This window comes from Coffea eugenioides, chromosome 11 (assembly GCF_003713205.1).
Source record: "Coffea eugenioides isolate CCC68of chromosome 11, Ceug_1.0, whole genome shotgun sequence".
Classification (NCBI taxonomy): Eukaryota; Viridiplantae; Streptophyta; class Magnoliopsida; order Gentianales; family Rubiaceae; genus Coffea; species Coffea eugenioides.
Genome location: NC_040045.1, coordinates 4,659,101 through 4,685,590, shown reverse-complemented (window position 1 = coordinate 4,685,590; position 26,490 = coordinate 4,659,101). Strand labels below are relative to the sequence as shown.

Genomic DNA, 26,490 nt, shown 5'->3' with positions numbered 1-26,490 from the left:
GGGTAATTTCGACTTTTATCAAGTTACGCCACTCCGATTGACCTGAAATTTTGCAGGTACCTTTAAAATCTCATTCCCTAAAACTTTCATGTTTTAATCCAAGGCCAATTCGGCCTCTAACTAGGAGCTATAAAACCGGGCAGAATGTTATTCATAAAAACCCTAACTTGTCAATTTTTCTTCCAAACAGAAATTGGTTGTAATTACCCACTTTTTCCACCTCATAGAGTCCTTAAACATCATTTCCAATCATCATATATAGCCACACAATCATGTTCATATTAAAACAGAAAAATCCCCAAAAATTATAAAACTTCATCAATTCAACCACAAATCAAGAAATAATCCATAATATTGTATCTCATACTACCACTAAGCATGATTTAAGCATCATTAAAGGGAGGAGAGTGGTTCTTCACAACTCACCTTAGAAACAAGAGAGAGGGAGCAATAGGTCCTCTTAGCTTTCCAAATAACTCCACAAATCAACTCACTAACACTAATTGAAGAGGTTGTATGGAGAAATTTCAAGTTTCAATGGTTGGTTGGATGATTTTGAGCTAAAATGGAAGCAAAACTTAAAGAGTTTCTTTCTTTCTTTTTGAGAGAGAGGGCCGGCCACTAGAGGAGAGAAAATGGAGAAATTTTGGTTAATTTTGTGCTTTATTTGGTCAAATAAAAAAGGTGAATAGTGGTCTTATTATAAGAAGCAATCCCATGGTGACACTTGTCACCTTTTATTAAATGCTTACCTAACTTGTCTCTCTTATACCAATCCACTTAGCATCCTCTACTTATCTCTTAACACCCGGTAAATTAATTCCAGTATCCAAAACTTAACCTAGTTGGCCGAATTTTTCCGAACTTTTCGCACTAGTGGTCCCACGTCCGGTATACACTCTTAATTTCTCAAAACCTATTTGATACTAGAAAAATCATCTAAAAACTATATTTACTCAATAAAATTATCTGAAAAATTTTCTAATAAAGAAAATGTCGAAAAGGCGGGCGAACAATAAAATAACCCTAGAAACTTAGAAAATTTCGGGCTCTCACAAATAATCTAGTAGATATAGGATATGAAGGAAAGCCTTGGACTTGGAGTTCACACTGGGATGGTCAGGAGATAAGACTATGACTAGATAGAATGTTAGCAAATCAGGAATGGTGCCAAAAGTTTGAAACAGCAAAGTGCATGCATATAGAAAAAGAGGCATCTGACCATAGTATGATTATGTTAGACATAAAGCCAAGGACAAGGAAGGTAGGAGGAAGGTTCTATTTTGATAAAAGATGGGTTCAAAACCAGCAAATTCAGGAACTGATTAGTAGAGCCTGGGATGAACCCCAACAAGGATAAAAAATGTCAGATTGACAAGGAAGGTCAAGAGATGTAAACAAACTTTGATAGATTGGAATAAGGAGAATAAGAACAATTCTGGGAAAGAGATCAAGACCTTAAAGTAGCAGATTCTGGAAGCAAAGAATGGTGAGTATGAAAAGAACAAGGGGCTAATTGCTGAATTGAAGTTAAAGTTAAGCCAGGCTTACAAACAAGAGGAGCTATATTGGGAGCAAAAAGCAAGATGCAGATGGCTCAGAGAGGGAGACAAAAACACTTCCTTTTTTTCATGCAAGGGTGATGACCAGAAGGACAAGGAATAGATTAACATGCCTACACAATGAAGCAGGTAAATGGTATGAGACAGAATAGGAAATTGAAGAGGAAATATGTAGTTCCTACAACAAAGTTTACACTTCATCCCAACCATCTGACATTGAAGCAGTTACTGAAGGTGTCCCTTGTACAGTCACAGTGGAAATGAATGCAATGCTGATTAAACCAGTGGAAGAAAGGGAAGTGAAGGCAGCTCTATTCTCTATGCATCCAGATAAAACTCCAGGCCCTGATTGTATGTCCTCTCTCTTTTTCCAAAGATATTGGAATGTTTGTAAAACTGACATTGTAATGGCTGTTCAAAGTTTCCTCAATAGTGGTCATCTTCTTAGAGCCCTTAATGAAACAATTGTGACCCTGATTCCAAAGGTAGAAGTTCCTATCAACCTATCCCAATATAGGCCTATATCTCTTTGTAATGTCCTTTACAGAGTCATTGCAAAAGTACTGGCAAACAGGTTGAAAAAGGTTATCCCTAAATGTATTAGTTATGCCTAATCAGCTTTTGTTCCTGGAAGACATATTCTTGACAATGTCATTCTTGCCCAGGAAATGGTTCACTTCTTGAAAAATAAGAGAACAGGCAGAAATGGTTTTATGACCCTAAAACTTGATCTATCCAAGGCCTATGATAGGGTAGAATGGCAGTTTCTGGGAAGAATGATGATGAAAATGGATTTCTGTCCTATTTGGGTAAAATGGATCTTGAACTGTGTAACTACTGCTTCCTACTCCCTCAATGTAAATGGATAGAAAGTAGAATATGTAAAACCTTCCAGAGGTATTAGACAAGGGGACCTCCTCTCTCCTTACCTGTTCCTTATTTGTGCTGAAGGGATTTCAAATCTGATGAATCAAAGAATCAACAACAAAGTCATAATAGGAGTCAAGGTGGGAAGAGGATGTCTAGTCTTATCCCACATGCTTTTTGCTGATGATTCTTTGTTCTGTTGTAAAGCTAGTACCTAGGAAGCTAAACAAATGAAAAACATGTTTGATATCTATGAAAGGGCTTCTAGACAGGTAATCAACTATGACAAATCTGTTGTTTTCTTTAGTGCAAACACATGCAGGAATCTGAGAAAGGAAATATGTGCTGAGTTGGGGAATATGAAGGAAGCTAAAAGTGGAAAGTACTTGGGACTACCCATGCTGCTAGGGAGATCCAAGCAACAAGTCATTGGCTACATCAAAGAAAAGGTGAAAGAAAAGCTGCAATGATGGAAAAGAAATCTATTAAATCCAGCAGGGAAGGAGGTACTTATAAAATCTATGGCAATGACACTCCCTACCTACACTATGTCTTGCTTCAAACTTCCAAAAGTCTTGTGCAAAGATATAAGCAAAATGATAGCCAAATTCTGGTGTGGAAATGGAGAAAGTGAAAGGAAAACACACTGGACTAGCTGGAAAAAGATATCTCAGGTGAAAAGTAGAGGTGGTTTGGGTTTTAGAGATCTGGAGAAATTCAATGATGCCCTCTTGGCAAAATAGCTTTGGAGGTTGCTCACACAACTAAACCTACTGGTGAGTAGGGTGATGATGTCAAAGTACCTAGGAAGAGCACAAAGCTGGGACAAGGACCCCTCGAAAGCAGCTTCTTGGATATGGAAGAGTATAATGGGGACCAGGAAACTACTGAACAAAGGGCCAGGGAAGAGAGTAGGAGATGGGAAAACCATTGATATCTGGAAAGACAAATAGGTTCCAGGTAGTGAAGATGGAAGGATCAAAACTAGAAAGAGTCCAGATTGCATAATCAGGAAAGCAGCTGAAATGATAAAAGAGGGAGAATGGAACCAGGAGTTGCTCAATAGATGGTTTATAGTAGGAGACATCCAAAATATCATAGCTATCCCCATAAGCATAACAGGCTGCACAGATAGAATGTATTGGAGGTACACAAAATCAGGTCTATTTACTGTGAAGTCTGCCTATGCCGCAGCAATGGAAGAATGCCAGAAACAACAGGTGGGAAGGAGGGAAGAGGATGAAGGAAGCACGAGCTATGATCACAGGAATTCAAACATCTGGAAAGAAGTGTGGTCCTTACAGATGAAACACAAGTTCAAACATTTCATCTGGAGGTGCCTACATCATAGTTTGCCAGTAAATGAGCAAATAAACAAGAGAATAGGAAGAAACAGCCCAATGTGTGAATGCTGTGGGGAAGCAGTGGAGACAATTGAACATATGCTATTCTTCTGCAACAATGCGGAAACCACCTGGAAATTAACACCTCTGCAATGGGACGGACTAAAGGACATGAGGAGCAACTTTGTAAGATGGTGGGAAGGAATATTAGCAGCTAGGAGGAGAGAGCAAGGACAGGATCACATCACACTAACTGTAAATATTTTGTGGCAAATCTGGAAAGCAAGAAATAGAAAAGTCTTCGATGAAAAAAGTGCAGATCCAAGGAAAACAGTGCAGAAAGCACTACTAGAGTGGGATAAGTATATAGAAGCCCAGAACAACACAAGTGGAGAGTTCATTAAACAAACAACCAACTCAAGTAGAATGAAGCAATGGAATCCACCAAAAGGAGGAACGATAAAGATCAACTCTGATGCTGCCTTCTCAAAGAATATGAACAAAAGTGGAATAGGAGCTGTGGTTAGGAACGCAGAAGGAAAACTGATGAAAGCATGGGACAGTGCCGAGATAAAAACAAACGAACCCCTGGTGGAGGAAGCGGCTGCAATTCGAATAGGAATGCAAATGGCTCGAGAGGCCAAATGGAGAGATGTGGAGCTCGAGTCTGATTGCAAGGAAGTGGTGGACATGATAAATAAGGAAAATGGGAAAGAAGTTAGAGTTGACATAATCCTAGAGGACATTGCAAACATGAGATGCTTGTTTGACAAATGTACTTTCTCTTTTGTCCATAAAATAGGAAACAAGTGTGCACATAGTTTAGCAAAGTTTGCTGTCAAACTAACTAGGAGTGTTGAATGGGAAGAGTGCTTTCCCATGTGGCTCCATGAGAGTGCACAAAATGATTCCAAAAGAAGTAAATCTGATGTATCAAATCTTGTAATATCAAGCTAATGAATGCAAATATGACTTTTGACAACAAAAAAAAAATGAATCCAACCCATCCTTTAAAATTAAGGGTTAATCACATTTTATCCCCTTAAAGAATATCTCATTTCTCAATTTACCCCATAACCTTTAATTTTGCTCACTTTACCCCCTTTAGGACAAAATTGCCCTTACATTATTTTGACTTTTCATTTACCTTGTTTTCTTTTCTTTTATTTCTTTTTCTCTTTCTTCTTTATTTAATTCTTCCTCTTTCCCACAAAAATCTTCACCTTAATGATTGAAATTAAAAAAGAGGAATTGCAGAGATATATCTTCTCCTTAAATGATTAAAAAAATATTCAAATCACTTTCCTAAAATTTAGCCTTTCAATTCTTTCAATTTTGGATTTTCCTCTTTCCTTTTTAGTTTCTCATTTTATTCCCAAGAAAATATCTTAAGATGAATTTGTGACCTGATTAATAATCATCAATTGAAATTTGTGACACGTGACATCATACAAAAAATCAAAATTTGTTTTTGATGCCTTTTAAACCTTCACTCAGAAATATGCAATTACAAACTCAAAACAAAAATTTTCGTTGAAATGAAATTTCTATTGAGAAGGATGAAAGAGAGAAGAAAGAGAAAAATAAATAAAAGAAAGAAAAATAATTTCATCTTATGATATTTTCTTGAGAATAAAATGAGAAATTAGAAAGGAAAGAGGAAAATCCAAAATTAAAAGAATTGAAAGGCTAAAAAAGTTGTATTTTAGAAAAGTGATTTGAATATTTTTTTAATCATTTAAGGAAAAGATAGATCTCTGCAATTCCTATTTTTTAATTTCAATCATTAAGGTGAAGATTTTTGAGAGAAAAAGGAGGAGTTAAATAAAGAAGAAAGAGAAAAAGAAATAAAAGAAAGGAAAACAAGGTCAATGAAAAGTCAAAATAATGCAAGAGTAATTTTGTCCTAAAGGGGGTAAAGTGAGCAAAATTAAAGGTTATGGGATAAACTGATAAATGGGATATTCTTTAAGGGGATAAAATGTGATTAACCCTAAAACTAATGGGCTTTTTCGCTTCTGATTCTTAAGGTCAAATTTGAAGACAATAGTATTATAAAAATAAAAAATAAAAACAATGGCTGAAACGCCCCCCAGATTTACAACCATCTCTTGAGCGCATGAAGATTGAGCCGCCCTCGCAATCTGTTCATGAAATCCAAAATCCGGCAGTACAAGCTCCCACTGCTAGCGAATCTCAAGTGTTTCATACCACACAGCAAACTGAACAAATTGTTAATCCGAGTATGCCCATGAAATCTGAGGCCGGTGTTAAGATTGAAAAAGAAGTGGATCCGGCTAAAGAGGAATCCAACTCATTACCTGCCGATGATAATGCAGGTTCTGGGAAGCCAAAAATTAAAGGAGTATCACTGACTGAATTGTTCACACCTGAGCAAGTTCGGCAGCATATAATAGGTCTCAGGCAGTGGGTTGGCCATGTAACGCCACAAACCATGTTTTTATTTCATTTATGGATTGCCATTTTAGCATAATTATCCAGTCAACTCCCATATAAACAAGCTGTTCTTTGGCATCTCAGTTTGCAGTTGAACGGAAGCAATTGAATAAGAGGATTGGGCATGGACGTAACATTGATTAGCACTATACTGCATTCTCTTCACTATCTATGCCTTCATTTTGATTTGATACTTGACGTCTTTGATCGTAGATAGTTAGGTTGTTTGAAGAGCATTGAGAGCATCAAAACGTCCTCCATGCAACCATGGTTAACTTGAAGAGTCTTGATACTTATTTATCTACGGATCAAGACTTAAAAGCTGTGAATTCTTGAAGATGGGGCCAACTTAATTGCTAAGAAAACGTATCATTTGAGAGTGAGGATAGGAAGTTAAGGTGAATTTGACTACTTTAACAGGCAGCTACAATTTTGACTTTTCATAATTAACGGTACGTCTCCTAGGGAAAGTCTGTACTTTCTGATGCTATGTTGGAGCCCTAAAATGACTGAAAGTCTTAGCTGTACAAACCTATAGTCAATCGCTGAAATTTTCTCCCACACACTTTTAAGCCCTGACAGGATATAGGTCTACTGCAAGTACATTTAGAATAAAGTTAAAATACATCAAATTATAACAGAAACAGTAGAAAATCTACAAATTTTATCAATTTCAGGATTTCCATGAATGTTATTATTCTTGTCTTTGCATTCTGTTTCAATGCTGATCTTGTTTGTGGTTGCTTTATGATCTAAAAATGATGCCACAAATGTTAGTTCATTATGTTGTGAGTTTAATATATTATGAGTTTACTCAAGTATTTCATCGAGTAGGTAATGTTAAACGAGCTTTCCTGTAGATGGACATCTATAGTTTCAAGAACTGAAACCAGTTAAATGTAGTGTTTGTATAAGTTGACTTTGGCATACGCAATAAAAACTTTGACAGAGGCTGGGCTGAATTGAATAAATTCATGTCGATTTTCTGTGATATTAAGCTTTTATTCTGAAATATTTTTCTACAGGGAAAATGTTAGTATGGATATATTGGGGGACCTGGAAAGGAAATTGAAAAAGAAAACAAGCATGGGATTGAGGGAATACCTTGCGAATAGAATGTGAAATGATTGAACCTTGTCGAATCCTGCTACTGAGGAACAATTCTTTTCAAAGTTCATGTTTTAGTGGAATAATGTGAGATTCCATAAGCCTGTTTGAGCTTCTACCAGGTTATGAATTTACCACTACTCAATTGAGTTAAAGAATGTCATGAATAACTACAAGTTCTGTGCTGTGATAAATTAAACCAAAATGAAGTTATTAGTCACCTGCTTGGGGAAAATCATATCCTTTTTGCAAATGTACATGTGGAGTGAAGGCTGGGCTGCATAACTTATCTTATACTTATGATGCATTGAAATTGACATATAATCTTGTATTTCCAATAGGTCAAACCTTGTAGCATTCGTTTGACTAGTGTACAGGAATCCAAGTTTGGTTGCCATTTGGTTGATAACGAGAACATTGTGCTTTCTAGGATTTTTCTGGGAATAGAAACTTGTAGATATTATGAATGCACCCTTTTTTATCTGTATTTTACCTTTTCTTGTGCAGAGCAAAGCAAAAGCAGTAAAAAATCAAGCGATGGAACAATCAATGAGTGAAAATTCTTGTCAGTTATGTGCAGTTGAGAAGCTCACTTTTGAACCACCACCTATATATTGCACCCCATGTGGCGCTCGCATTAAAAGAAATGCAATGTACTGCACAATTGGAACTGGTGATACTCGGCATTACATCTGTATTCCTTGCTACAACGAGGCTCGTGGAGACACCATCATAGCCGATGGAACAGCTATCGCCAAAGCAAGGCATGAGAAGAAGAAATATGATGAGGAGACTGAAGAATGGATACATAACGTTTAGCTTTTTCTGCATTTTTGTGATTTTCTATTTTTTTTTGTTTATCAGATGGTTCAATGATGTTGGATGTTATTTCACTTTTTTTTATAGTGGGTTCAATGTGACAAATGTGAAGCTTGGCAACACCAAATTTGTGCATTGTTTAATGGTAGAAGAAATGATGGTGGACAAGCCGAGTATACTTGCCTAAATTGCTATGTAGCAGAAGTTGAAAGAGGGGAGCGCAAGCCATTACCACAAAGTGCTGTCCTTGGAGCAAAAGATCTACCAAGAACCAGTTTGAGTGATCACATTGAGATGCGGTTAGCAAGGCGACTAAAACACGAAAGACAAGAGAGAGCAAGTGTTCAAGGAAAGAGTATTGATGAGGTGATACTTTAGACCCATTTCTTGATTTTTTTTCTCTCAAATGTTGATCGATGTTTTAGAGTTATTTTTCTTCTAATTATAAGTGCTCAAAAGTTTTGTTATAGCCTATAGCCCATCTATGCAATTCTATTCATTTCTTGGAATCTTGATGAGAAGTAACCAGTCTTTTGACTGTTTTATTCTCTTTTCCTGGATTAACCAGCTAACAAAGTTTCAAGTTCATATGCAATTAGAGGACTAGGATTTACTGGTTCTGGATTATTAAGCATACTCATTATAAGCTGTTTACAAGTTTAGATCTTAGTAACATCTGTGAAGGGGCCTTGTCTTATCTGTTTCAGCTTTTGTAGAGCTACTGAAAGAAGAGTGGTTGACAAAAATGCTGATTGCAATATTAAAAGCACGGATTTTGTAGTGACTTTCTTCGACACTGCCTGAAAAGGCATAATATAACAAATGAAGAAAGCTGCTGGCAACATCTGAAAACAGCTTTTAGTTTAAATGAAGCCATAATCTGCTGATATTATGCAGCTGAGTATGGTTTTTGGATTAGTGGCTTGTTGCTTCTCTTCTCAGATCTCTCCTGTCTGAATGCTGATTGTTATCTTCTGTTACTCCATATGGTGCTATTAGTGAAGTTTCTATATCGTATTTATTCCACATGGGAATCGTATCAAGTTTATCTTCATACCTTTTTTTATTTACAAAAAAGGATTTTGTTGTAGTACTTATTCTTCTATGATTGCTTAAACAAACTGAATATTTCCTTCTTTTGTCTTTGATATATTACTACTGATATCTTTATACATCTATTTCACTAGGTTCCTCGAGCAGAAGGACTTGTTGTAGGAGTAGTTTCATCTGTGGACAAAAAGTTGGATGTAAAGCCACAGTTTCTTGAGATTTTCCAAGAGGAAAACTATCCATTGGAATTTCCATACAAGTCCAAGGTACGCCGCCGTACAAGTTATGTGAAGGTTATGTTGTGAAGGTGGTTGGAGGTGTAATTTTTGAAAGTTATATCCTTAGATTCTAAATTTCAAAATTTCTGTGCAATGCAAGTTCACTGTTGTTATAAATTGCAGTTATCTTTTGTGCCTGGCCTAGGGAAACGTCTCATTCTTTTTCCATTCTATCAAGAGATTTTAGAGCTCTTATGTGTAGAGTTGACTCAAAATCCCAAACAGGTGGATCAAGTTGGTTGTTTTTTTGGTTGGGGATTCACACGTACACCTCTTCTGACAGTGTGGATCCCAATTTTTTGTTTGCCTCTTTTTGGTGCTAAGGGGTGTCTAGACACAGAGAAGAATGTTGTCAGTAATCAAGAATTATGATTTATAAGCAGAGACTCAAGAAGTTGGAGAGGTATTGTGAATAGGTCTATATCAGTAGGAGTAGCTCAGTTGTTATTCCTCAAATTTTCAGGGTGTGCCTGCACTTGAAATAAATGTTTTGCTGGATTGCTGAATAAATTTGTTTTTGTTGTGATCCAAATATCAGATTCTCTTTGCAAAAACTAACTGTCTCGGAACCCTTGATTTTCGTCAGATTTCCATCTTGTATTGCTTCTTACTCAGATTCTCTTTGCAAAAACTAATTGTCTCGGAACCCTCGATTTTCGTCAGATTTCCATCTTGTATTGTTCTTACTTTTGGTACTCAACGCTAAAATCTGTGCTTCCAGGTATTACTCTTGTTCCAAAAGATTGAAGGGGTAGAAGTATGTTTATTTGGCATGTATGTTCAAGAATTCGGATCAGAATGCCAGCAACCAAATCATCGGCGTGTTTATCTTTCATATCTGGATACGGTTAAATATTTCAGACCAGAGGTGACAACTGTGACTGGAGAAGCTCTCCGTACATTTGTGTACCATGAAATTTTGGTAAACTTTTTCATTTCTTTAATGTTTTATTCTGCCTTTTTTTTTCGGGTTAATCACCATACTAACAACTTTTACATAATGACCATTTGCCCCAGATCGGATACCTGGAATATTGCAAAAAAGCGGGGCTTTACAAGTTGTTATGTATGGGCTTGTCCTCCACTAAAGGATGAAGATTCTATCTTATATTGCCATCCAGAAATCCAGAAGATGCCAAAATCTGATAAACTTAGGGAATGGTGAGCTAAAAGACTAACAGTTTACAATACTTTCACGTCTAGCACCTAAAATATTTTAGTTCTCCACAACATAGATGTTTGATATGGTTTTGCTTTCTTGTTTCAGGTACTTATCAATGTTAAGAAAAGCTTCAAAGGAAAATATTGTTGTAGATCTTACTAATTTTTATGACCATTTCTTTGTATCTACGGGTGAGTGTAAAGCTAAGGTAACAGTTGCTCGGCTACCGTATTTTGATGGAGATTATTGGCCTGGGGCTGTGGAGGATATGATATACCAATTGCAACAAGAGGAGGATGGCAGAAAATACTATAAGAAGGGAACTATAAAAAAGACCACAACAAAGAGAGCTCTAAAATCATCCGGTCAGACTGATCTTTCTGGCAATCCATCAAGGGATCTGCTACTAATGCATAAAGTAATTTACTGCATCTGAACCTTTTTGGCTTTTGTTAATCCTCCTACCACAACAATACCAATCTTTTGCTCTGAATGTTGTTCTTTTTGTCAGCACTTATTTAAGTTTTTCAAGCGTCTTATGTTTTGTTTGGATTAGATGCAAAGATTCATTGCTTTCCCACCATAAAGTTTCTTTCTATATTCTTTTCCTTTACTTTTCTAATTGAATTGCCGGACAGCCAGTTGAACAGACTCTCTAATGGCAACAAAATGGGTAGGAGAGATGCAGTTATTAGTTTATTGTTTTTGGAACTTCTTCTCACCAGCCTAAATGTTTTTCATGCCTAATTATGATCAATGACCTGATTTTCTCCTTGAATACTGTTTTACCACTTAATTTTTGTGCTGATCTTTTGGTTCTTGTGGGCTTTGCTTGTCATTGTAGCTTGGAGAAACTATATGTTCAATGACGGAGGATTTTATCATGGTTCACTTACAACACGCTTGCACTCACTGCTGCGTTCTAATGGTATCTGGAAACCGATGGGTCTGCAATCAGTGCAAAAATTTTCAGCTCTGTGACAGGTATCTATATCGCTTTCCTTTTTGAAGTTTCTTAAGAGCTGCCAATTGTTCTTTTAATTAAACAGAAAGACAGATTAAGAGAGTTGAGAATTAGTCAAGCAATTTGAATAAGAGAGGAGAATTTGTTCCAAGAGGAAAGGAATGCATTAGAGAGGAATAAACGAACTTCATTCAAAAACATTTTTTTCCTGTTCAACTGAAGATTTCTGTTTTTCTTAATTCTTAATGGGACTGCATCAATCGAGTTGCCCTTCCATACAGGTCTTGGGGCTTGAACTTTAGAATTTTATGCATGGTTCTTGTGAATTTCAGAGGAAGAGAATAAATTCCCCATATTTTTATTCATCAATCGTAAGGGTATATATACAGGTATAGACATCCTATAATAGGAAGATATCCTATTACAATAAATCAGTCCTCTAATTCCTATAATTTAGGCTACAAACTAGCCTACATTTGTTAGCTATCTAATCCCTACAAATCAGCCTATATCAATCTGTGACAGCTATCTAATCCCTACAAATCAGCCTATATCAATCTGTGACAGCTATCTAATCCCTACAAATCAGCCTGCATATAATCTGTAACACTCCCCCTCAAGCTGGAGCATAGATATTAATCATGCCCAGCTTGTTACATAGATAATCAATCCGGACCCCGTTAAGAGCTTTTGTGAATATATCACCTAATTGTTCTCCAGTCTTCACATAACCTGTAGTGATCAAACCTTGTTGGATCTTTTCACGAACGAAATGACAATCAATCTCAATGTGTTTCGTTCGTTCATGAAAGACTGGATTGGAAGCAATGTGAAGTGCAGCTTGATTATCACACCATAGCTTGGCAGGTACTGAGACCTTAATTCCTACTTCACTAAGGAGCTGATATACCCATATGACTTCACACACAGACTTGGCCATAGCTCTATATTCAGCTTCCGCACTGGATCGTGAGACGACATTCTGTTTCTTACTCTTCCATGAGACCAAATTTCCCCCAACAAAAACACAATATCCTGAAGTAGATCTCCTATCTTCCTTACACCCTGCCCAATCTGAATCTGAAAAATATTCAATCCTAGTATGACCATGATTGCCATATAGGATTCCACGTCCAGGAGCACATTTTAAATAGTGCAAAACTTGTTCGACTGCTTTCCAATGGTCAACAGTTGGTGAGGACATATATTGGCTTAACACACTCACTGAATAAGCAATATCAGGACGTGTCACAGTAAGATAATTCAACTTTCCGATTAGTCTTCTGTACCTCTCAGGATCTGCACACAATTCACCTTCTTTGGTTAATTGTAAATTAGGAACCATTGGGGTACTACATGGTTTAGCACCCAACTTTCCCGACTCCGACAGTAAATCAAGTACATACTTTCTCTGTGATAGAAAGATTCCCTTCTTACTCCTGCTAACTTCAACTCCCAAGAAATACTTTAACATCCCCAAGTCTTTGGTATAGAACTGAGTATGAAGAAAGGACTTTAGAGACGAAATTCCGCTAGAGTCGCTACCTGTGATTACAATATCATCCACATATACAACTAACAGAATAATACCTCCATTAGAGTGTCTATAGAAAATAGAATGATCTGACTTGCTTTTCTGCATCCCAAATTTCTCAATAGCTTGGCTAAATTTTCCAAAACCAAGCCCGAGGACTCTGTTTCAAGCCATATAGAGATTTTTGCAGACGACGGACTTTCCCTTTCCCATGCCCCCCTTGAGCAACAAAATCAGGTGGTTGCTCCATATATACCTCCTCCTGAAGATCACCATGAAGAAAGGCATTCTTGATGTCTAACTGATGCAGAGGCCAGTCATAAGCTGCAGCAAGGGAGATAAACAACCTGACCGAAGCAAGTTTAGCAACAGGAGAAAAAGTATCATGATAATCCACCCCATAAATTTGAGCATATCCTTTAGCAACAAGTCGAGCTTTCAATCGAGAAATGGAGCCATCAGAATTCATTTTGACAGTAAACACCCATTTACATCCAATGGCTTGTTTACCTACAGGTAAGGTAACCAAAGTCCATGTACCATTGACATCTAGAGCATTCATTTCCTCAATCATAGCAGTCCGCCATCCGGGATGAGCTAATGCCTCTCGAACAGTCTTAGGTACAGAAACAGTGTCTAGGGATGTAAGAAAAGCACAAGAAGAGGAAGACAAATGATGGTAGGAAACAACTGAAGAGATTGGATAAGTACATGCACGTTTACCTTTTCTGTGAGCAATAGGGAGATCAAGATCATCGTTGGCAGCCGGATCTGATGACAAAGAGACTGGTTCATCAGGACATGATTCTGGAGACTCAAGGACCAAGTCAGAACTGGGCTGATGTGCCCGACGTGAGTAGGTATATTTGATGGGAGGCTTAACCGGTGTAGAAGGAGGCGGACCCAAATTTGGTATGACACTATAGATTAACAAATCATCATCCTCCCCTGGACTCACAGAACTTGAAGAGCCTGAAGATGAAGATAAAGGTATTTGTTCCAAAAAAATAACATCAGCAGACACAAGATACTTACCAAGACTAGGACAATAACAACGATACCCTTTTTGCATGCGAGAATAACCCAGAAACATACACTTTAAGGACTTAGGATCAAGTTTTGTAACTTGAGGACGAACATCCCGAACAAAACAAGTACAACCGAATATCTTTGGTTCTATAGGAAACAACTGTTTATTTGGAAATAGAGTGTGGAAAGGAGTATTACCAGACAAAACAGAGGAAGGCATACGATTGATTAGAAAACAAGCAGTAGATAGAGCATCAGCCCAGAAACATTTAGGAACCTTCATTTGAAATAACAAAGCTCGAGCAGTTTCAAGAAGGTGTCTATTCTTTCTCTCGGCAACCCCATTTTGAGAATGGGTGTCAACACAAGAGGTCTGATGAAGAATACCCTGCTCAAGCTATGGTGTGATAATCAAGCTGCACTTCACATTGCTTCCAATCCAGTCTTTCATGAACGAACGAAACACATTGAGATTGATTGTCATTTCGTTCGTGAAAAGATCCAACAAGGTTTGATCACTACAGGTTATGTGAAGACTGGAGAACAATTAGGTGATATATTCACAAAAGCTCTTAACGGGGTCCGGATTGATTATCTATGTAACAAGCTGGGCATGATTAATATCTATGCTCCAACTTGAGGGGGAGTGTTACAGATTATATGCAGGCTGATTTGTAGGGATTAGATAGCTGTCACAGATTGATATAGGCTGATTTGTAGGGATTAGATAGCTAACAAATGTAGGCTAGTTTGTAGCCTAAATTATAGGAATTAGAGGACTGATTTATTGTAATAGGATATCTTCCTATTATAGGATGTCTATACCTGTATATATACCCTTACGATTGGGCTAAATTATAGGGGAGGATGATGTGGGCTGAGTGGTTCCAGACCCAATAACACTGGATGTTGAACCATCGGCTAAAGTAACAGGAGTGATAGATTTATGTGGCTGAAAGTTAGAAAGTAAATTAGGATTACCTGTCATGTGATCAGTAGCACCAGAATCAATGACCCATTTTGGAGAAGAGGAAACAAGACATGCATTGGGTTTACCTGTCTCGACAGGAGCAGTAACATGACCAGATGGCTGTTTCACTGTTTCTTGAAACTGAGTCAATCTAGCATACTCATCCGCAGATATTGTAACATGCTTGTCAGAGGTCGCACAACTAGATGCAATATGGGCAGAGTGAGCCTTCTTATACTGCAACTTCCGACAGTCTCGCTTGATATGACCTGGTTTATGACAGTAGTGACATACAATCTCTCCTTGCTCCTGTCCATGATTGCTAGTATTCTTATCAGAGTGGTTGGGCCCCGACCCCATGCTCGTACTGTTGCCATTACTCTTGTAGTGTTGTCTTCCTGAATCAGCTGTGGTAGTTCGGCTAAGAAGAACACTGTTAGGCTGAGTAGATAGAACAGGTAACGTATTCTCTGTACGGAGAACCCTTCGAAAAGAATCTTCTAGACTGGAAATTTCTGAACCGGAAAGAATTTGAGATTTAGCAGTCTCAAATTCAGACGGAAGACCGGCTAGAAAACTCATAACCGCCATCTTCTCTCGCTGATTTCGTTGTTCCTCCACATCACAACTGAAGGGAAGCAGCATATTGAGCTCTTCATATGTTTTCTTGAAGTCCATAAAATAACTGGTGAGAGACTTGTCTCCTTTATCTGCCCTGTAAAAATCCTTGCAAACATCATAGATACGAGAGAAATTTCCTGTTCCAGAATATAAGAACTGTAAATAGTTCATTAATTGTTTTACTGTCTTACAATGAGTAACCAGACCGACCATCTCACTATCAATAGAATTACGGATCTGTATATACAAGCGAGCATCCTCTCTCATCCAAGACAATTTAGAGTCATCCGTAGGTGGATCATCAGTCAGATGGCCATCCATAGAAATACTGAGCAGATATAATTCAATAGTATTGTTCCAATCAAGAAAATTAATTCCAGTTAACTTATGTTCCGTGATTTTTGAAACCAGCGGAACTATATCAGAAACAACTCCAGGCTTTTTGTCAGACATAATTGCTAAGAAAATTCAACAAGATAACAGATTACCCACAAGAAAAACCTGTTGTAGCCAAGTCCCACACCTAGATCGATGTTGACCCACAAACAGGTATGCAAATAGCGTCGAGAGACAGAGGAGAGGTGCTGGGTTCTGACCAATCGGTACTACGTACCTCCCTGAGTTGGCGGTGTCTATAAAGGAACCTCTAAAGCCTGTACCTTGAATATGGCAGCAGCTTCCCTCACACCCAACAACCCAGAAAAAAAAAAATTTATGAACAAACCTTGCTCTGATACCATGTGAATTTCAGAGGAAGAGAATAAATTCCCCATATTTTTATTCATCAATCGTAAGGGTATATATATAGGTATAGACATCCTATAATAGGAAGATATCCTATTACAATAAATCAGTCCTCTAATTCCTATAATTTAGGCTACAAACTAGCCTACATTTGTTAGCTATCTAATCCCTACAAATCAGCCTATATCAATCTGTGACAGCTATCTAATCCCTACAAATCAGCCTGCATATAATCTGTAACAGTTCTAAAGCTGCATCACAAGTAAAACTTGTTCATGGAAACTTTATGGGATTCTTTCTTTTCAAATTGTGAATATGCCTTACTGCAATAATATTTTACCTTTGTCCACCCAATGGCAATAGGATTCTGCATATCCTGCTTGATTCCTGTAGATACCGACTTCTGATATGCAATCCTAAACAAATTTATTACAAGATCCTGTGCCTACTGATTTGCTATTGCTTTTGTTGACGTGTAAGTGCTGTTGCATTGTCGTTTTGAGGTTTGATTATGGTTACATAATGTCATCGTGAGGTTCTTGTGCCCTATTATGGAGCCATGTATAGTTACTGAAACCTATTATTGATGCAATAGCCATTGATTTTTAATCATGGTATTGATTATAAAATCTGTGGATACCTTCTGGTGCAACAGAATGAGATGTTTTAATTTTCTGTAGGTATTGCAAGCATCCCTTCCCCACCCGCCTCCCCCCCCCCCGGGGCACCACCCACTTTTGAGAATGGTGTCTTGATCAGGGTCTTCTTTTTCCTAAAAGTAAGTGTGATTTGGGCATGCCAAGTGTGATTTTGGCAATATCTAATTTGGACATGGTGATATATATTCCTTGGATCCTCTCAAATATTCAATTAGCAGCTAAACTTTTACTTTCTCATGTTCCTCCATCCTGTACATGTGTTTCTGGGGATTGTTTCAAGTTTAACAAATTATAAGTCCCTTCATGTTCATACTCCCAATTGTTATACACTCCTGTTTCAAGTTTAAAAAATTATAAGTCCCTTCTTGTTCATACTCCCAATTGTTATATACTCTTGTGCAGCAATTTGCAGGCTCAATAAGAGAACAGAAATAGGCATGTCAAAAGTTCAATTGACCTTTCTGGTTGTCCACTTCAAAGGCCTTAGTAATGTTATATCCCATATAGCTGTGTCTAGGAAATTGCACTTGTTGCTTTCAGTATAATTACAGACCTGTGGTGAGCCTGAATTGTATTTATAGTTTATTGGATGTCTTGTGTATTTAAGAAAGTATTTTAAGTAGATTAGTCATTTTTTGAATTTCAAGTCTCTTTCCTTGATAAAAAAAAGTGTGATCCTTGATATTTGTAATTACCAACTTCTTGTTTCGAGTGTTTTTGTCGAGTTACAGAATTATGTGAGGCATTTTAAACATTTCTGGGGGCCAAGCAGTCTTCTCTGGGAGGTTAGTCAAAGGAGAAAACAGTCTGAGAGAAGTGCTTTTTCCTTGGTTTGATCATCAAAGTTTTTAATTTCATGCACAAATAATCGACAACTTTTACCAGGCCTTTCAGCCACTAGTTCAACACTGGAATACCAAATGCACCTGAAATTCTGTAGGCACCATATGGAACTTGGTTCCATATGCTGCCCTACATCGTCATTTGTTATAGTAGAGAATCCTGATTCTTTCTAAGCATTTTCCTTCTGGGTGAGTATAAAAGGACCAGCTAGAAAAGGAGGATACAGAGATGGATGGTGATTGGAACTCCTCCTGTACACTTTAGAGAAGCATCCTGTATGGCTTGACCATAAATTGAGTGGTGGTTGTTGAAAATCTAGAATATCTTTTTCTATGTATATCCCATGATTTCTTCTATATCCCATGATTTCTGCTCTATTTTAGGATAGAATAATTTACTCCTAATATATTTTAGGATAGAATAAATTAGCTCCTAATTTTTAGGAAATTACAGATTTCATGGAATTGACAAAAGTCAAATTCCATTTGTATAAATGTTGTACAGAGTCTAGAACAAAAGATATGACAGAACAATTCAGTTTTTCTTTTTGTTCATGGTATCAGAGCTTTTGCTCTTGGGACCTCTTCTTGTCAGCCTTCATTGCTGAGTGCTTTCCTCTTTTCAAGTCTTTATTGCCAAGTGCAATTTCCAGCCTTCATTGCTGATTTTTTTTTTCATTAGGCCTTCATTGCCAATTTTTCTTTGAAACCTCCAACATGTCTGAAACTGAAACATCAGAAATCCACTCCAATACCAAATCAGAAAACACCTCAAATATTCCACAAACAGGGGATTTGCAGAGTATCCAGGCAGCCTACAGGCTCAACGGAAAAAACTATTTGAAGTGGTCACAATTTGTTCAAACATTTCTCAAAGGAAAGGGCAAAATCAGCCACTTGCTTGGAACTGGACCGAAAAAGGGAGATCCTAAATTCGCTGCTTGGGATGAAGAGGATTCTATGGTCATGTCATGGCTGTGGAACTCCATGTTACCTGAAATAAGCGATACTTGCATGTTCCTACCAACAGCTCAAGATATATGGACTACTATTCGACAGACCTATTCAAAGGCAGGAGATGCTGCCCTAATCTATGAGATCAAAACAAAGATCTCAGCCACTAAACAGGGCAACCTTTCTGTTACTCAATATGCCAATCTTCTGCAAAATCTATGGCAGGAACTGGACCAATATCGGTGTGTTCAGATGTTGTGTAGTGAAGATGCAGCCACCTTGAAAAACTTTATCGAAAAGGATAGAGTTTATGACTTCCTTGCAGGTCTGAATGTGGAATTTGATCAGGTCAGAGTCCAGATATTGGGGAAGGAAAGATTATCATCTCTGAATGAGACAATATCATTGATTCGAGCTGAAGAGAATAGGCGAGAAGTCATGTTAGAGCCTAAAACATTAGAAGGCTCAGCAATGATTTCTACAAAGTCAAATAAAGACACAATTTGGTGCACGTACTGCAAAAAATCACGCCATACGCGAGATGATTGCTTCAAACTCCATGGGAAGGAACAAGTCCTTAGTCGTAAAGGAGGATTCAAAGGGGGAAAAGCCCACTTAACTGCTGGAGAAGACCAAACACAAGAAAAATCCAACCAGGCTGGTATGGGAGAATTCAAGAAAGAAGAAATCGAAAAGCTAAGAAACCTCCTAAATTCCCTTGAAAAGTCCTCTAGTACGTGTTCATTGGCTCAATCAGGTAAGTACCTTAACTCTTATGCTTTAAGTGCCTCAAGCATGTCTTCTCTAGGCTCTTGGGTCATCGACTCAGGAGCTACTGACCATATGACTCACAGCCCAATCAGATTTAGAACATACAACCCATGTCCTGGAAATAGAAAAATTACTGTTGCGGATGGATCTCCTATAACTGTTGCAGGCCAAGGGACAGTAAATCTATCAAATTCTTTGTCCCTAAATAATGTGTTGCATGTCCCAAAATTGTCCTCCAATCTCATATCCATCCATCAAATTACCAAAGATCTGAACTGTAGAGTAATTTTCTATTCTACTCACTGTGTTTTTCAGGATTTGGTTACGGGGAGGACGATTGGACTTGCTAAGGTGAATGATGGGCTTTATTACCTTGAGGAGATGAGTGGCAACAAGGAGAACAAAAATCAGTTATCCCTCACCTGCTCCTCAAATAATAAATCTGAAATTTGGCTTCATCATTTCCGTCTTGGTCATCCATCTTTTATTCTACTTAAAAGCATGTTTCCTTCACTTTTCAAGAATGAAGATGTTAGTAGTTTTCATTGTGATACATGTGAAATTGCTAAGCATCATAGACTATCATTTCCATTGAGTAATACAAGATCTACTAGACCTTTCTCTTTGATACATACTGATATTTGGGGGCCTTGTAGAATTTCTAGTATTTCTGGAGCAAAATGGTTTGTCACATTCATTGATGATTGTACTAGAACTACTTGGTTATTTCTTATGAAAGAAAAATCAGAAGTAAGCAGTATTTTTCCAATGTTTCATAAAATGATTTGTACACAATTTGGAAGTTTGATTAAAAGAGTAAGATCTGATAATGCAAGAGACTATTTTAATCAAATTCTCTCATCTTTTTTCCAAAAAGAGGGTATAATACATGAGTCATCTTGTGTAGATACACCCCAACAAAATGGGATTGCTGAACGAAAAAATAGACATTTACTCAATGTGACTCGAGCAATTTTGTTTCAACATAAAGTTCCAAAAACTTTTTGGGGGGAGGCTGTTTTAACTGCTGCACATTTGATAAATAGAGTACCTTCAAAAGTACTAAATAATCAAAGTCCCATTGCTGCTCTTTCTGTTTTTTACCCTGATTTTAATGTCTCTTGCACATTGTCACCAAAAGTGTTTGGTTGTATTGCTTTTGTACATGTTCATGCACACCAAAGAGGGAAACTTGATCCAAGAGCTTTAAAATGTATTTTTGTGGGATACTCAAACACAAAGAAAGGATATAAGTGTTATCATCCTCCTTCAAAAAAATTTTTTACCTCCATGGATGTCACATTTGTTGAAAATGAACCTTATTCTCAAAGTAACAATCCTCATCCCCAGGGGGAGAGTTCTTGGGAAGATAAGGAATTTCTCCTTGATCTTCAAAGTCCTACACTAAACTTAAAGTCTTTCAAGCCTGACCATACACCAAATTCTAAAGGAGAACATACTAGCAGTGAACCTGAACCTGAATTTGAAGTTGAACATGCCAGTAAAGAAATTGAACCTGATCTTGCAGCTGAGGGAAAATCTGGTTTAAATCCAACTACACCACTCAAGGTCTACTCAAGGAAGAAAGTTCATATTTCTGAACCTGTGCAAATCCAAGAATCTGAACCACAATCAGGTACTGAAAATTCTGTTCCTTTGTGTGTTCAATCTGACTCTGCTCCTTGTGAATTTATTGATTTAGACCTGCCTATTGCTGTTCGAAAAGGAACACGAGAATGCACTAAGCACCCAATCTCAAATTTCGTGTCTTTCCATAGACTCTCTCCACAACATAAAACTTTCCTTACCACCATCAACTCCATTTCAATCCCACAAACACTACAAGAGGCACTTAGAAATAAGAACTGGTTACATGCTATGAAAGAGGAAATGAATGCCCTAGAGAGAAATAAGACTTGGGAAATTGTAAACCTGCCCAAAGGAAAGAAAACAGTGGGGTGTAAATGGGTGTTTACTTTGAAATATAGAGCTGATGGTTCATTAGAAAGGCATAAAGCTCGGTTGGTCGCAAAAGGATATACACAGACATATGGGATAGATTACCAAGAGACCTTTGCACCCGTTGCAAAAATGAATACTGTGCGTGTTCTTTTGTCTTTAGCCGCTAACTTTGGTTGGTGTTTACAGCAATTTGATGTTAAGAATGCATTCTTACATGGGGATTTAGAAGAAGAGGTGTACATGGAACCCCTACCGGGTTTCAATAAAATGTTTTTTGAAAAGAAAGTGTGCAGGTTAAAGAAAGCTTTATATGGATTAAAACAATCGCCAAGGGCTTGGTTCGGAAGATTTACTAAAGTGATGCTAGCAATGCAATACAAACAAAGTCAAGGAGATCATACTTTGTTCATAAAACATTCAAAAGGAGGTGTTACAGCTCTACTTGTATATGTAGATGACATCATCATCACCGGAAATGATCCAATTGAAAGAGAAACACTCAAAAAGTGCTTAGCAAAGGAGTTTGAAATTAAAGAACTAGGGAGGCTGAAGTATTTTTTAGGCATTGAGGTGGCATACTCAAGTAAAGGCATCTTTGTTTCCCAACAAAAGTATGTCTTAGACTTGCTTAAAGAAACAGGCAATCTTGGATGCAAGGCAGCAAGCACACCCACTGAGCCTAACTTGAGATTGAATGATGAGAAGGATGATAATGCAGTAGATAAGGGAAGATATCAGCGGTTGGTTGGGAAACTGATATACTTGTCCCATACAAGGCCGGACATAGCATTTGCTGTAAGTGTAGTAAGCCAATTTATGCATGATCCAAGAGAGAAACACTTGCAGGCTGTCAATAGAATTCTATCCTACCTCAAAGGGACACTGGGTAGAGGAATTTTGTTCAAGAAAAATGAAGGATTGCTCATAGAGGCATATACTGATGCTGATTATGCAGGTTCTGTTGTAGATCGTAGATCAACTTCAGGATATTGTACATTTCTTGGTGGGAACCTAGTGACATGGAGGAGTAAGAAGCAATCGGTTGTTGCAAGATCAAGTGCTGAAGCAGAGTTTAGAGCTATGGCTCATGGAGTTTGTGAATTGCTATGGCTCAAAATAATACTTGATGATCTTAAAATCAAGAGTGAAGGACCTATGAAACTCTATTGCGACAACAAGTCTGCCATCAACATTGCACACAATCCAGTGCAACATGATTGCACAAAGCACATCGAAGTTGATAGACATTTTATTAAAGAAAAGCTGGACAGTGGCATGATTTGCACTCCATATGTAGCATCAAATAATCAATTGGCAGATGTCTTAACTAAGGGACTGCCAACTTCCAACTTTGAAGACATTACATGCAAGATGGGAATGGAAAATATCTATTCACCATCTTGAGGGGGAGTGTTGAAAATCTAGAATATCTTTTTCTATGTATATCCCATGATTTCTGCTCTATTTTAGGATAGAATAATTTACTCCTAATGTATTTTAGGATAGAATAAATTAGCTCTTAATTTTTAGGAAATTACAGATTTCATGGAATTGACAAAAGTCAAATTCCATTTTTATAAATGTTGTACAGAGTCTAGAACAAAAGATATGACAGAACAATTCAGTTTTTCTTTTTGTTCAGTGGTTGTAATTAAAGCTTTCCTTTTTCCCCTGGGCAACAATTTCTGCAATGAGTTAGGGGTATAGTTGAAGAAGAGAGACAGAAAATCCTATCAAATTGAAAAACTACATATCTGTTTGTGATTATAGTCAAACTTTCATGGTAAGTTTTTACTCTGGAGATTAATCTGAATCAGCCTGTATAAAAGTGCTATTTTTGGGTTACAAGTCATTTTAACAATGTCTAATTGATGGCAGGTATATTGTGATCTTTTGTCTTAATTAGTCTATGAACTGGTTTATACTGAACATAGCATTGATAATACAGGTGTTATGAAGCTGAGCAAAAACTTGAAGACAGAGAGAGACATCCTATCAACCAGAAAGACAAGCATGCTCTTTATCGAGTAAGTTCTTCAATGAGGTGCTACATAGTAAGGACATCCTGTTGCCATACTATTATTTCATTTTTCCTTTAGCAGTCCTAACATGGAAGAGATTGATAAAATTTTCAGGTTGAAATCAATGATGTACCAGTAGATACCAAAGATAAAGATGAAATCCTTGAGAGTGAGTTCTTTGACACCAGGCAGGCATGTCTGAGTCTCTGTCAAGGAAATCATTATCAGTATGATACCCTCCGCCATGCTAAATATTCATCCATGATGGTTCTTTACCATCTTAACAATCCAACTGCCCCAGCATTCGTGACGACATGCAATATATGCTATCTGGATATTGAAGCTGGTCAAGGCTGGCGCTGCGAAACTTGCCCAGAATATGATGTATGCAATTCATGTTACCAAAAAGATGGTGGGATTGATCATCCTCATAAGTTGACCAATCATCCCTCCATGGCTGAATGTGACGCACAAAACAAAGGAGCAAGACAAATGCGAGTCTTACAGGTATTTGTTCCTTTTCCTAATTCAAGATTTTCAGCACTTGATATTTACATTCTTTTGATTCATTTTTCAGCCTCCTGGTTGAGGGATGTTTATAGTTCTTTGAAAATTGACTTCTTTTTTGGTTACTTTCAGTCTTGAGTTTTTTTTTCTTCTGGTGTATGGTGGGCATTGAAATATGTCACACCTGACAGTCTGGCAAGCATAAAGCTTGGATTTTGAGAAATCAGTGCAGAGGATTTTTGTTAATCAATGCAAAGTGATTGAACAATGTTAAATATCCATTTCAGAAAAGTTACGAGTCACTGCCATGCATGTGTTGTTTGTATTAATACTTTTGCTTTATTTGTCTGTGCTGTGACTGTGTCTCTGAATTGTAGGTGTTATCATTTAGCAAAATTATAAGCTCACGAGCATTTCATGCTGCGAGTATGCAAGTCTGATTAAGTTTGTCAGAGCATCTTCTAGCTCAATAAGCTTTTTTAAATAGGTTAGGGAATTTTAAGGTCTTGTTTCTTTGGTTCTTTTGAATGTGACAGTGTGCTTATGATGAGTTGTAAATGCTTTAAGAATTTCTTTCTGTTCAGTATTTAGAATGGCTTAGCATGACATATGTTTTGCTTAATTGGAAGTGTCTTTGAAAAACTTTTTAAAGGCATCTTTTGATTGTCATAGGATATGCATAATATGTGCTGATGCTTATCAATCAGTTAATAGGATTTGTGGCTGGTAGACTTGTACTGTATATTTTACATGCTATGGTGCCTATTTTCTGTTAAAATTTGTCCTGCATTTGTGACATGCCACAAATTCTGCTGCATTAATAAATGAGGAACCTATAAGGCCTGAGGGCTGCTGTCCATGTTATTTTGTTTTCTCCCTATTTAGGGAACTAGATGTTGTCTAAAGCTGTGCATCAATTTCACAGATGCACTGGAAAGGTATTTTTTATTGACTAAACAATCAAGAGATTCAAGACCATGTCACGCATCAACTTGAAGACCTGTCATGCAAAAGGCATCCTTGCCTCCTCACCTTCATTATTTTTACCTTTTTGTTTAGATGGACTGGCAGTTAGGGCTGTAAAGGAATTGAATCGAAGTTCAATTCTCAAACTCTCTACAAGCTTGAAAGTCAAGCTTGAGTTCGATTCGATTTAATATTCGATGGGCTCAAGTTCGATTGGAGAGCTCAAAACTTTATTTTAATTTTTTAATTTTTAATTTTATCAATAATACGTATATAATATCTATAGAAAAGAATAGTAAATGTATAATCTTATAGGAAATGTTAATAAATAAATATAAAATGTAAGAAAGTATTCGAGCCTAATCGAACCTTAACAAGCTGAATATATGCAAGCTTGAATTCGAATTGATACTTTAATCAATTCAAAAGCTTGTTCGAATTCGAGTTCAAACTCGTTCAAAATCAAATTAGTCTTTAATGAATTGAGTCTGAACTGTTCATTAAGGGGCTCGGTTTGTTTACAGCCCTACTGGGAGTTGCCTGAATGAATAAAATGGTGAATATAGTCATTGATCACTACAACCGCCCATGTGCTTTGTAAATTATTTGTCCAAATTTTTTATTAATTTATTAAGCTACAATAAGGATGCTTGGTTCCACAAGAGCTTGTCGTATATAGGTGGTGGTCACTTGATTACAAAAAATATTATCATCTTAAGCTGTTTGGTGAGTCTAATATGATTGGGCTACTGGTTTTTGCAGCTTCGTAAAATGCTTGACCTTCTGGTGCATGCTTCTCAATGCTGTTCTCCATAATGTCAATACCTGAATTGCCGCAAGGTTAAGGGTCTTTTCCGCCATGGAATACAGTGCAAAACACGTACCTCTGGAGGCTGTCTTCTCTGTAAGAGAATGTGGTATCTCCATCAACTGCACGCCCCCCGTTGCAGGTTTGTTTTCAAATGTTCCCCCATTGTTAAGGATTTCATTCTGGTTGCCATTAAGAGAAAAATCTCTCCGTGGTTTAGCTGTATGTTTACACATGCCTGGGTAATGATGCAGAGATTTGAAGGAGCACTTGAGAAGGCTACAACAGCAGTCTGATTCCCGACACAGAGCTGCTGTGATGGAAATGATGAGACAGCGTGCTGCAGAGGTTGCTGGTAATGCTGGATGAGCAAGTTATACATAATGGATGGATACTTTGAAGAAATACTTCTAAGAGCAAGGTAGATTAATTACGCATCTTAAAGAGCTTATTCTGTGGGTTGTTGATAAATTAACTGGACAAAGCTCCCAAG

General features: G+C 37.4%; 1 protein-coding gene across 1 annotated transcript; it reads left to right on the top strand.

Moving 5' to 3' along the window:
* Window positions 1-8,215: 8,215 nt before the first annotated feature.
* On the top strand, window positions 8,216-10,609 carry LOC113753949 (probable histone acetyltransferase HAC-like 1). The gene is made up of 4 exons (XM_027298226.1): window positions 8,216-8,521; window positions 9,343-9,471; window positions 10,205-10,405; window positions 10,501-10,609. Exons 1-4 carry the CDS (start codon window positions 8,450-8,452, stop codon window positions 10,576-10,578), a joined length of 480 nt encoding a protein of 159 aa, XP_027154027.1. The 5' UTR covers window positions 8,216-8,449; the 3' UTR covers window positions 10,579-10,609.
* Window positions 10,610-26,490: the final 15,881 nt, after the last annotated feature.

Bases quoted from the DNA above. Each gene is read 5' to 3' on its own strand.
- LOC113753949 (XM_027298226.1), top strand. From the start codon at position 8,450: ATGCGGTTAGCAAGGCGACTAAAACACGAAAGACAAGAGAGAGCAAGT. The intron at 9,472-10,204 runs GTACGCCGCCGT...CTGTGCTTCCAG, and splicing joins AATTTCCATACAAGTCCAAG to GTATTACTCTTGTTCCAAAA. The intron at 10,406-10,500 runs GTAAACTTTTTC...CATTTGCCCCAG, and splicing joins TTGTGTACCATGAAATTTTG to ATCGGATACCTGGAATATTG.